This window comes from Xyrauchen texanus, chromosome 3 (genome assembly GCF_025860055.1).
Source record: "Xyrauchen texanus isolate HMW12.3.18 chromosome 3, RBS_HiC_50CHRs, whole genome shotgun sequence".
Lineage (NCBI taxonomy): Eukaryota > Metazoa > Chordata > Actinopteri > Cypriniformes > Catostomidae > Xyrauchen > Xyrauchen texanus.
Window position 1 is genome coordinate 42,327,575 of NC_068278.1, and position 12,392 is coordinate 42,339,966.

A 12,392-nucleotide genomic window follows, 5' to 3' on the forward strand; every position below is an offset into this window, starting at 1 on the left:
CTCTTTCATTCATTTTCTTTATTTTGTATCACACAACATTTTTAGAGAAGCATATAGTTGTATATGTGGTATCAGGCGCGTCGTTAGACATGGGCATCGTTTTTTATAGCCCCGGATCTCAAAAAATTGAATTTATTGATAATTATTATTATTTTTTAATAATTTTGTATTTATTTAAAAAAATGTACCGGGTCTTTTAATCTATCCTTCGGAATCATGTATTAAAGACGATTAAAATGTGTTCAAGCGGATCAAAGTTACTATGGTTACAGAATGCTTGTATTTAGAGTGCGCACCAGAGGAGAGAGCCTGAAAGAGTCATCGGTTAACTTACAGCTTTAGGGCTTGACTGTCATTGTTGTTTGTGGCTTCTGGTGGTAGCTATTATGGACATTAGACACTTTTTAAAAAGTAAAATAAGGAGTCATGAACGATACGAGGGAGGCAAGAAGAGTTATCTACTGGCGCCGTTCCCTCATCATTAAGCTCAGGTCGGTGAAGGCTCTTAAGCAAACCCTGGTCTAACTTACTAGCCCTGTAAGTTACTCACTGTGGTATTAATGCAGAACATGTACTGTATTAAAGTACGTGGGACCTTACTATTTCGCCTATAGCTAATCCATTTTGTGAGCCATAATCCGTTTCTCGTGAGGAATGTAGATGAAGTAGCCTATACATCTGATTTGGCGATTGAAACACGATGTGTAAATTAACGTTATTCAGGGATGTAGTGGAGGCTAAACGCACATAAACGCCGTTTACGCACCTCCCAAAATTCGGAAATAGCGTTTACCCACCTCCAAAGTGGGTTTATCCACCTCTAAATTGCGTTTATCCACCTCTAAATAGATAGTTCCTAAGCCATTTTAAATTAAGCTTATGTCGTTTTAGTTTCATATTGTTCATTAATAGTTTCATAGGTTGTTAAACCTAAGACGAAGTCTTTCATAATGCGCTCCATGCGCGTGCATCGATATTGACTACTACCAGCTATATACAGCGTGCTGTCTTGTTGACCAATCAGCAGGAAGCAGCAGACTGCATCAAGATTCATCCGTCACTCACTAGCCCAAACGTCTAATGTAAAAATGGATATCCGGCAATTTTTTAAGCGCCGTCAAGACGGCAGTCCTCCACCTCCTGAGGCCAGCAAACGGCCTCGGCTACAATCCCAAAGTGAGTGAGCTCGGAAAACAGTACTAAACTTCATGTTTTTGAGGTTAATTTGGTTAGATTAATAGATAATTAGATTCATGTCACTGACTCAACAAGTCACCTCTACCTTTTCCCATTATCCAATGTTACAAGTAAAATTCAGGATACATTATCAGATAAATAACTGGATGTAATTATATGCATTCTCTGGCATTTAAACCACTGAAAGTTTGTGACAACAAGCTCCCTTTTGTAACGTTAGTCAGATAGCTAGTTAATGTTATCGCTATAGCCGTTCGCGGGTACGGTAAACGTTTCTATGGTAACAGCGAGTTGGACCAATCAGAGGCGTCGCTGTTAAGCTTAGGACTGTGGGTAGTAGTGTAGTTTTTCTCCATAAGATTGCTCGGATAAAAACCAATTTTTTACAGTCTATGATAAAAACATGTTTTTCTTGTAACAATGTTGATTTCATACAGAACTATAGCTTCTACAGAAGCAAAAACTTTCGTTTCACAAACACATAGCTCGTGGTCAGTCTACCTCAGATGCAGGGCCTGAATTTCATTCAGAGGGGCGAATCCCCCCTTAGGTTATTCTTATCGGGGAATTTTTAATTTGAGGGGAGTTTAGACTTTTTTTTTTAAATTACATTTATCTCATCTAAATGCTCATCTATCTGGATACAGTGCCCCTCTTCCCTATTATTTATGTTTATAGCTATGTTATTTAAATGTATATAGTTCTCTTTACAAACCTATACAGAGTGCCTGTGTTTACTGTCTGTTGAATGCCCTCTTTACTGGACCTGCACTGTCTATAGTTCCTTTTCCAGACTTATACAAGCAGACTGTTGGAGTGATTTATGTGTGTGTGTGTGTGTGTGTGTGTATAGATAGATAGATAAACAGATATAGATAAATATAGAAATATAAATATCTATATACACATTATATATATAGTTTTATATTCATTTTTTAAATATTATTTAATATTCATGTATTATTTATTTGTGTTTCTGTGAATAGCTGTTACAGTTCTACAAATAAAGCATTCTATCTTTTACCTATCATTTAAAATGCTAAAAAAATGCACCTGAATGCAGGAAATGAAGTGTTTAATGGCCAACATTTCCTGGGGGAGGTCCCCCAGACCCCCCATTTATATTATTATTATGTGCCTATGAGTAGAAGAAGTAGTTACCAAAAGCGAGTGGGCGGGCGTGGGTGGGTGGGTGGGTGTTGGAGACTGGGCTAAGCCCCCAATGTATCAAGATCCTAGCAACGCCCCTGTGTGGTATATTAGAAATAAACATTTTATCTCCATGGTAATAAAGCCAAACATTTGTTGATTTACAATGGTAGCAGGTACACTCTAACACATAGAAACATATTGTATATGTAATATTTAAAAGATATGTCAAATCTCCAAGCACAACACAACACAAACTAAATTAAAGTGATCTTTTTTTAATTAATCAAGAAACATTAAACATACAGAAACCATCAAACAGCAAATTGTTTTAAAAAAGAAAATCAATCAGAAAAAAAATCAAAGACAGTAAAATTCATAAACAAGGTAACTGAATCCACGTATCAACTAGTGGGTTTTCTGCCATTCATCTCTTCTCTAACATCCATCAAAGAACTCAGTACCCAGTGTTCTTAATAGTGAAAGTTTGTGCTGAATCAATCTTATAGTCTTGGATACCTGAGGAGGCAAGTATAGCATTGCAGATTAAAAAAAATTAATAAATTGTGACACATCATTTCTTTATCTGTCCTTTTATGCATTTTACTTTTCTTACAGACATGTGCATTGTGTAGGGGTGCTTTTCTTACCCTGTGTCAGAGCGGTGCCATCTGAGGAGACATGCCAGTATCTTCGATCGGTCTGACGTGCTTTTTCTTCATTTATCTCACTAAGGAAAGGTCCCCACAAGCTTTCTTCTGTTTTAAAGCTGTGACACAAAGAGCATATGGGTTGTACATTTACAAAATAAAACACAGAAAAATGTATTCTAATTTAGACAGTAATATTGTTTTTGACAATATACTTAAAATACAACAAGTGCAAAAGTAATGGGTAATCAAACTCACGTGAAACCACTTTGTTTGTCTTGAAGAAGCTTAAGGGCTTCGTATAGCGAGGAGCCCATGGGTACATGAAGGGAAAACACAGATGATGCACTGTTTGATTTAATAATCTCCACCTGTACAGACACTTTCCCCTGATTTGGGAGAACTTCTGAAACAGAGGCAGCGTCAATAGCAAGAGAGTCTAAACCGGAAGCAAATGGGGAAAACACACACACACACACACACACACACACACACACACACACACAAACACACAAACACACACACACACACTTAGTAGGAAATCTCATTTTGCAATAAACCAGCTTAAAAACAACACAGTTTTCTGTTTATATTATGATTACTGTATCGTTAAGTATATCATTTATTATTTTGTATACAATAACATTTATAGAAGAAATCATTTGAAATACACTTTAAACCCTAATGCTCAAAATAATTAATTGATTTGAGTAGGAAATTTAAACCATACCAATTAGTTAAAATGTATGTATGTATGTATGTATGTATATATATATATATATATATATATATATATATATATATATAGAATGACTTCAAGCTTATGAGATTTACTAGTTATAAAATCACATGTCTGAAACATGCTCTCTCTTTGTGTTTATAAGAAAAGCACCTAACACCTGTTAAAATCTATATTTACTCTTCTAGCTGACCCTGACAGCCTAAGTCACTGTGGTCACTCAGGCCTGTTGCCTATGTGACAATCACTAGAGAATAAAGAGAATATTGTCTGACCCTCTTACTGGGAGAAAGCATATCTAATCAGCATGCTTAGGGAAAGTTTCACGGTTAGCGCTAGAGCTTGACCAAATTGGGTTTTTGCTACTCTTTTGTCACAGGACCTGACGTGAACAACTGGCAAGCAGGGGAGGTGAGATGACCATCTGACGGGACAAACTGGCATCTAGTATCTCAGAATGGTGACCTTAGTGGGTCACTTTGTGCCTAAACCAGGATTTGACTGACGTCCTGATAATCAATGGAGATATTCTTCTGGCAAACAGCCCATATGTGAACATTTTCGAAGTTTATCTGTCTTAACCAATCAGAATCATTCAACCAGATATGATGAAGTAGCTTAGTGACTTGTGTGACAGTACAATTGCTGCTGTAATGAGAATATATAGGGAGCAGCCTACAAACTCCTTGTGAGTGTGAAGCTGACTTCTGTTGATGAAACTGCAAACTATTCTTCAGTAATATCTTCTTCAATTGATTGCATATCTGAATCCTGGTCTTCATTCATCATATCTGGTCCTTGGGTCTTAACTGTAAAATCCCCTACAATACTTTATTGAATTTGCTTATTTGTTGAACATACCATCCTCACTGCGACATTCTTTGTTCTTCAGATGGAGGTAAGAGTGTTGCTGTAGAGCAGGCAGTATCTGGGAGATGGCCATCGGGTTGTGGTATGTTCCTTTCCTGCCATCTGTCCTTAAAGCCTCCATAGCAGTTCCACATTCCTCAATCTGACTGCCCATAGCCAACAAGGCCTGCAAGACAGAAAGACACGAGAAACTCTATTTCTGTATTTGAAATAAGACTGGTTTATTTAACAACTATTATTTAACTTCATTCATGTGTCTGACTAACAGGTCTTTCTTACCTGCACTGCCAGTCCAGTGCTGAACTCATTGCCTATGTGGCCATCATTTCTCTTAGAGTCAAGAAGCTTCTGCTTAATGGTGGCAAGAGCTCTGTTCAGTTCTGCAGCATCTTTAACAGCTGTTCCCTCATCTTTCAGACACTGGAGGGCCATGCCTGCCATTGCATGCGAGTCTGCAGGGGTGATATGGGAAGTCACATTACAAATGTTCAGTGTGGTTAGAAACCTCAGGACATATTTCCCTATATCCACCTAAAATGATGTATCAGTGCCTTGCCAGCCTGTTGTCATTTTCAGTTTTTTTCTTGAAGTGATATCCAATGATTATAATCTCTTTAAAAAGGTAATCAGTACGTGTATTTATATTAATAGTATAGAGAGGACGTAAATGATAGGAGAAGAGGAAGAAACTTCACCCACATCAAACCTGATGTGCCAAAATAGGAGCGCTGACTGCTAGGCCAAAGCTCTGATTAATTAAATGCAATTTTATATATATATATATATATATATATATATATATATATATATATATATATATATACAATTTTAAAAAGTAAATGTCAACTCACCCACACATGAAGACTCTCCATGTTTTATCTGTTTGTGTACCACGGCATGGATGAGCTTGTGGCTGACATGCGTGTTGACTCTTATACCACTCACACACAAAGCCAGAATGCCCAGAGAGTACTGGTAGTAGCTGGTCTTTGGGCGGTGACTGACTGCAGAAAAGAATAGTATTTATATTAAAATTAGACTCATATTTAAAAAGTCTGGTTAAATCTTACACCATTTGACACCCTTTTTCCACTGCTGGGCCATCTGCATATAGGTAACACAGTTTGACAGCATTATATACCAAAGAAATTGCTCTCACATTCAATATTCTGTTTCTCCTCCTCCATCTCTCTCTTGAGGTGAATGAGGAGAGGCTCCCGTATTTCATTGCGAGTGAGATATAGGCTGCCCAGTTCATGGCAGGAAGACTTCAAAGCCAAGATGTACAGAGCAAGACGGCCAACCACCATCTCATTGTTGCTGAGAGATCTATAGACAGATATATAGAACAGAACATAAACATAGAAATAGATTACAGTAGAACAGAATCTTTATTTATCAACACACAACAACCACAGATGGTGGAATTTATGTCCATGACCTTCACGTGATGTTGTCAAAGAATAAGGGCATAAAATTTGTTACAAGGAAAATCCCCCTGGAGCAACCTGGGGTTAAATATCTAGCTCACAGACAATTTTGATAGCTCAAGGCTCGCTCCTTGTGAAGCTTGAACCAGCAGGGTTTCTTGTTATCAGCCCTGAGCCTCAACCACTACACCATCATACTCGCTTCAAAATGAAAGTCTAAAATGATAATACTGGCGCAAAGTGAAATATGTGCATACTTCTCAATATCATCATGAAACTCTGCCTTGAGGCGTTTGAGATGTTCACTCTCTTTAGCTAGGTTATGGTGTTTTGAGAGACGCAGGGCAATGTGCACACTGGGATTGGGGAGGTTATCTTGGTTATCTGTGGTTTGATACACAGAGCGCAGCAGCTGCTTATTGAGGGACAGGAGGAGATTCTCATGATCCGATGCTGAAGGATGACACAGAAAAACTAAGAGTAAGAACTTGAATGAGCGTGCACACACACACACACACACACACACACAAAAAGCACAATTACTGATTCTTAAACAAAGTTTGACAAAAAACTGTTTAGTCAAATGACATTTAGAAATTTAGCTATATAATAAACTTTTCATCAGTGTTGGTAATTTAAATCAGTGGCACTGCATAGTTGGTTTATGTGGACTGCTGTCTCAGCAGTATAGGATACAATGACATTTCCCACCATTGCATCCCATAAAAATCACTCTCAGAACTGTCATGGTCAACAAAAAAAAGAGGGCAAAGAACAGAGTGAAAGATTCCAAGAATATTGTGAGCAGAATTCTGCTGACAAGAAAAAAAGGAAATAACCCAATCAGGGATGAGGGGCAGTCTATTGTGTAGCATAGCATAGTTCATGATTAGATATAGGGAATAATTGTGGATTCCAGCTGGTATTGTCACTTTTTGTCAATATTAAAAGTTTTTACAAAGTAACTTTTACCAACTTTTACTCAACAGAATGGAGAGCATTCTTATCAAAATCAGCAAAACTGTGCGGCAACATGAACAGAAAACATACAACTGATAGGCTACCAATGAAATAGTATTGCCATTGAAATAGGATAAGGGTATTGTGCAATGATGGGATTTCTGTCATTACCCCATTCCACTAGCAATAAAAGCGTCAAAATATCCTTGATCAAAACACAAAAAAGTTTACTAACTAAATCATAAGTCTTATAAAGTCTTACCACAAGGTTTTCCAGCAGCCAGTGCCAGCAGAGCACTCACAATGATGAAAGTAACCATCATTAGTCTGATCTGAGATTGTAAACAATACACAAAACTGGTGCTAAATTAAAATGCATTATCATGGAAATAACAAAACACACCAAGGACAAACTCAAACTGACATTAATTTCCAAAAATAAATCATCACGTTCATATGAAATTATTATCTTTTGTTTGTTTGCAGTTAACTTCTGTCTGCTATGGTACAGTTTAATGTTGAGGCATTCTGAATGTTATTAATTAAAAGTTGGGCATGCTTATTCGAGGAGATTCTTACCTTTAAACGCCAAGTTAGGAGGGACAACAAAGGAAGTGGCGAGCTGAATCCAGATAAAAATTAACAACTCTTTTTTTTACCATCACATTATATGACACTAAAAGCAGAGGCGGGGTTTCAACCCGCGGTCAGTCAACTGATTTGTTAATCATTAACAGAGTTTGTATTTTTGTAACATATTGCCGTCCTTTTTTACCTTCAACGATTGTTTTCTTTTCTAAAATTTTTAATGCGTTCGGCAGAATAATTTATACACTCCCTCCTCCTAAACGAGACGTGAGTTTGTTTATTGTTATTGTAGCCCACTTCCGGTTAAAGAACTACAAAGGCTTTGAACTACAAGTCCCACGAGCCTTCACTAAGACGCTGTTCCAAAACGCGTCGTAAAATTTAAGCTCACACAACTTCTCACGTCAACTAGACGTTAGACTCTTGAGACAATTGTAACACAATTGTTTAAAAGCTTCTTTTTTAGTTTTTGCGAACGCGTGAGAGGTAAGTGATTGTCTTCATAATGGAAGAACTGACGAAGTGTTGTTTTTATGTTTTAAGGGGGTGTGACCAGAGGATGTTTTATGCTGCAGTCCGCGAACAATTCAACTTATTACTACCCATGATGCAAACCAAATGTCACAGTTGTTAATTATTTAAGGTTTTTGCTAGTAAAGCAGAGATAAGTGTTGAATTGTCCAGAGCGTAATAGACTTGCGTTTAAGTGGCATGGCCTACGGTGGGAGATTTATTAGGTTAGTGAACAGTTAGCTCGTTAAACATAGTAATTACCTTCAGTTTTCATTAGCAAATGGTAGTTTGTCCCGTTTAAAACCCTATCCATTAATATTAGGTTAATGGTATATTTGTCCAGTATTACTGAGTCAGTGAGCATGCAGACAACAACAAAAAAAAAGAAAACAAATTAAGCAGTTACAAAAAGGTTTAGAAGGTATAAGCTTTGGGTTTTTTCTTTGTTCCCCATTTCCTTTTGTTCCTTTAAATTAATACTTTATTGAAGATGAGCATTTACAGTATTATATAGAATTGCTGCAGAACCTATTCTGACAATTCTGAATATTCTGACATGGTTCTGTTTTCTAGGTCGTTTCTTCCACCCACACTGCTGCACTGCAGACACTGATGTCTTCAGGTCATCTTTGGCTGGAAGATGCAGAGCCACAGGTCAGGAAGCAGCGAACTGGAGTTAATCATGTACTCCCCTCATGCACAATTTAGTAACCCTGATTTGGGCATAATTAATGGGCCAAACAGAGATTCCCATCATCTGACAATTGGATCTATGCCAAATGCGTGAGTGCCATTTGCTATTGTGTAGTCCATGTTTATGCAACCAAATGAGCGCAATTGCTTTGTAGATGATCATACCTTAAACTGACAAATGGTTCCGTCTTGATTTCTAAACTTAGAAGCTGGGAGAGAAGATGCATGAGGAAGCTGAGGAGAAGGACAAACGATGGGTGAGTACATTTACAGATGGAACAGATGATGGATTTGCCTTCATCATGCTGTAGGGGTGGGCAGTAAAACCAAAATCGTATATCACAATACGAGTGATTTGTATATCACAATATCAATATTTATATCATGGTAACAGTACAAAATCATTATATTTGTTGGAAATTCAATGAAACATGGTTTACATAAAGCCATGTTGTTGTTTTAGAATATAATCCAGTGAATGCAGTACTTTACAAGTGAAAGTTACTTCATCACATTTGTTTATTTTCTCTTTTTATTTGTAACTTAATGGACTCAAACCAGAAGATACGAATTATAAGTCTGGAATCAGTGCAGAAATAGCTACTTCATATTGTGGAACACCTGAATTGAAAACGAAAGATTCAAAACAGTAAAACTAAAATCATAATACAGATACTGATTCTAAATAACGGATGTCAGATATCGGATGTCACATATGAAGCCATGGTAAGAAAAAAAAAATGATATGCGCAAATACCTTTTATACTGATTAGCACTATGCTACAGTGAATTTTGCATGTCCTTTTTCCCCTTAGAAGCTGTAGTCCCAAAAGACGAAAGCTGATGGGAGAGGAAGGAGTTGAAATAGCTGAGTATCCAATTCAGAAAGTAAGCCACGAATGGTCTGTGGACTCTACCACCCCTTCACTCTCATCTGATACCAGCCTGGGTCAGTTGCAGACTGAATCAAGGACAGAGGAGATGGGTCTGACCTTCACTGCCTCTTCCTCTCCACTACCCATAGTTCACACAGAGGGGTCAGGCATGGAGGTAGTGGCAGCTCAGAGGAGACTGCAGGAGATAGAAAAGAGGTGAGGATGACTAGATGCCATTTAACTTAATTTTAAACTGTATACATGGTAAAAATATATAGATTTACCAATGCTTCACGATCTTCATTTGAGCGATCTCTATATCGATTCTTAAATCCCAAGATCGATCTTTTACTCTATGCGCAACCCTCTCCTACAAGGAGGGGAAATCACTCACATTTGCAACCAAATTTTGTGATTGTGTAGTATAATGGTGGAGTATTGGAGTATCCAGCAAGATTCTTTCATGTGTTTAGAGTAAAGAGTTGTTCCTTGAAAAGCATTTCCAAAAACGACATCCACGCAACAGATTTGTCATTGAATAATGTCTCTTTAATACCCTTTCTGTTTTTTACTGTCAGTTGTTGGGAAAAAAATAAACATTTAATTCTAATCAGGCATAGCACAGATAAGAAAGTCTTTTCAGTCTCTTTTGTTAATATGCGCTCATGGAGATGCTCTTTACAGAAATGCCGATTTGTTAAAGTGACAGTACCGGTTTTAGCTAGGTTCAACAAATCAATGTAAATACTTGTAAATGGTACATTGGTTGAATATATGGATTTGTTCATTAAAAAAAAAAAAAAAAAAATGCCAAAATGAAGAAAAGCTAATTAAATGCGAGTAAAATGGATATTTTCATAATTTACCTAGTTAGAAGGTCCCCTGTATAATTAACAGCATTAGCTGAGAGAATTTCTTCCATATGTAAGTAAATGGGACATTATAACTGAAAAATACCCATATTGAATTGAAATCGAATCAAGAGCTTGTGAATTGGAATAAAATCGAAATGTGAAATCTGTATCAATACCTTACCCTAAACCAGAATATATGTAATTACCAAGCACAATGCTGTAGAATCACTGTGTATGCTGTTATTTTGTTCACACAACCAAATGGATTTCTGCATGTATGTAATGATAGATTGCTATATGATAGAATAGTAGATTTTATAGGGTGCCTTGTGATACTGAGGTTTGTGTGTGTGTATGTATGTGTCAGGATAACTTTAGAAGATGACAGCGATGAGGAGCTGGATTTGGAACCAGCTCTACGCAGGCCAGTTCTGGTGATGTCCGACAGCCTAAGGGAGGGTTTACAGCATGGGATTGGTGACATTCTACCCCACACAGTAGCACAGTCTATGTTAGTATATTTTACTAATCTTTTTCTACAATTACACTGTGACATCCATTCCACAATGAATGTAAAACATCTTAAATAAGACCAATGTCACAGCAGTTGTGAGTCAGCTTCTACCAACAGTACTGAGCTCATTCTAAAGGAATCCAGCGCTTGGAACACTCTTCTTCCTTTATTTCCAGGAGCCGCTCTTGTATGGAACTGGTGGTATGGCGCCCTCCAGAGGACCCCCTCACCCAGAGGCTGAAAGGCTCTCTACAAAGACAGCAGCGTAAGCAGCTGTCAGTTATCAGACAGACTGCCTCTCCTATACCATCTATCAGCAGCCCCTTCACCCCCACATCCCAGGTGCAGTTCACAGCAACCAATGAGCAAGCTTTCAGCCCCCTGTTCAGCAGCCCTGTGGTTCTCAACTCTGGAGAAGAAGAAATGGAGATATAGAGGGAAATCTTTGGAGTATCTGACTCTTTGTATCCTGTATATGGAATAAGCTTTGAACTAATTGAGACCACCTCTGCATCCCAGTATCTGTGAAAATGAGGAATAACCACAAGGGTTGGAGTGCATTAAGTTTTGCGCAAGTATCAGATGAAATTTATTTGTGCCATGTTTTTTAACCTGCACTTTGGCTATTTAAGAGCTGGGACCATACTTGCCCTTGTAAAAATGAGAAGTATCATATATGAACATAATCTGTGATTTTGTTTTTATTTTTTATTATTGTTTTTTTTTTTTTTCCCATGATACATTGATCAAATGTGCAGTCACTCAACATACATCATAGTACATAGCACTACTCCTATTTGAAATCATTACTGGTTAATCTTGCAAGAAAACTTTATAAACTGTCTTTATACAGTTGTATTATTTTAGTGATATTATTGATTCATAGTGCTTGATTTGTTACAAACTGCCATATTATTTACATGTAATGCTTTGTGAGCAGACAGGTTGTCACTGTTCAAAACCTGTGAATCCTTTTATTTTGCCCTTGTTGTTTTTAAAGGTTCTGTAGTTATGAAAATTGGAAAAATAATCTTTAGTGAATATCTGTTCATGTTGATGAATTTCATGGATTGAATGCCAGCGTAACATTTTTTTATTTTAACAAGTTCTTGTCCCCTAACATTGTGCTTCTTTATTTAACTGAGTGGGAAAAGAGCATTATGTGGTCTTGAACTGGGCATAATATAACAACTGCCCTATTCTTTATAACCAGTTTAATATTTCATTTTAGCTGTCTGCATATTTTTACCTTCTACACAAGGGATGTCAAACTCATATTAGGATTGGGAAAAATGTCACATTATGCCAAACAAAATTAGTAATTATTGGGAGTAATAAATAACAATATTCACAAGGAAAA

General features: G+C 37.2%; 2 protein-coding genes across 3 annotated transcripts; one reads left to right on the forward strand and one right to left on the reverse strand.

The window, feature by feature from the left end:
- Window positions 1-2,608: 2,608 nt before the first annotated feature.
- On the reverse strand, window positions 2,609-7,784 carry tcn2 (transcobalamin II). Its single transcript, XM_052109938.1, has 10 exons — window positions 7,575-7,784; window positions 7,258-7,327; window positions 6,293-6,488; window positions 5,765-5,934; window positions 5,457-5,609; window positions 4,885-5,057; window positions 4,597-4,771; window positions 3,255-3,435; window positions 2,997-3,115; window positions 2,609-2,865 (listed from the first exon to the last, which is right to left on the reverse strand). Exons 2-10 carry the CDS (start codon window positions 7,316-7,318, stop codon window positions 2,804-2,806), a joined length of 1,290 nt encoding a protein of 429 aa, XP_051965898.1. The 5' UTR covers window positions 7,319-7,327; window positions 7,575-7,784; the 3' UTR covers window positions 2,609-2,803.
- Window positions 7,785-7,922: 138 nt separating this feature from the next.
- Window positions 7,923-12,346, forward strand: ccdc117 (coiled-coil domain containing 117). 2 transcript variants are annotated; one of them, XM_052109942.1, is made up of 6 exons: window positions 7,923-8,069; window positions 8,670-8,879; window positions 8,996-9,046; window positions 9,605-9,880; window positions 10,886-11,029; window positions 11,209-12,346. In XM_052109942.1, the coding sequence occupies exons 2-6, from the start codon at window positions 8,737-8,739 to the stop codon at window positions 11,465-11,467; spliced, it is 873 nt and encodes a 290-aa protein (XP_051965902.1). In that variant the 5' UTR covers window positions 7,923-8,069; window positions 8,670-8,736; the 3' UTR covers window positions 11,468-12,346. The 2 variants fall into 2 exon arrangements, with proteins under 2 accessions (XP_051965902.1, XP_051965904.1); XM_052109944.1 differs by having other exon boundaries at window positions 8,670-8,750.
- Window positions 12,347-12,392: the final 46 nt, after the last annotated feature.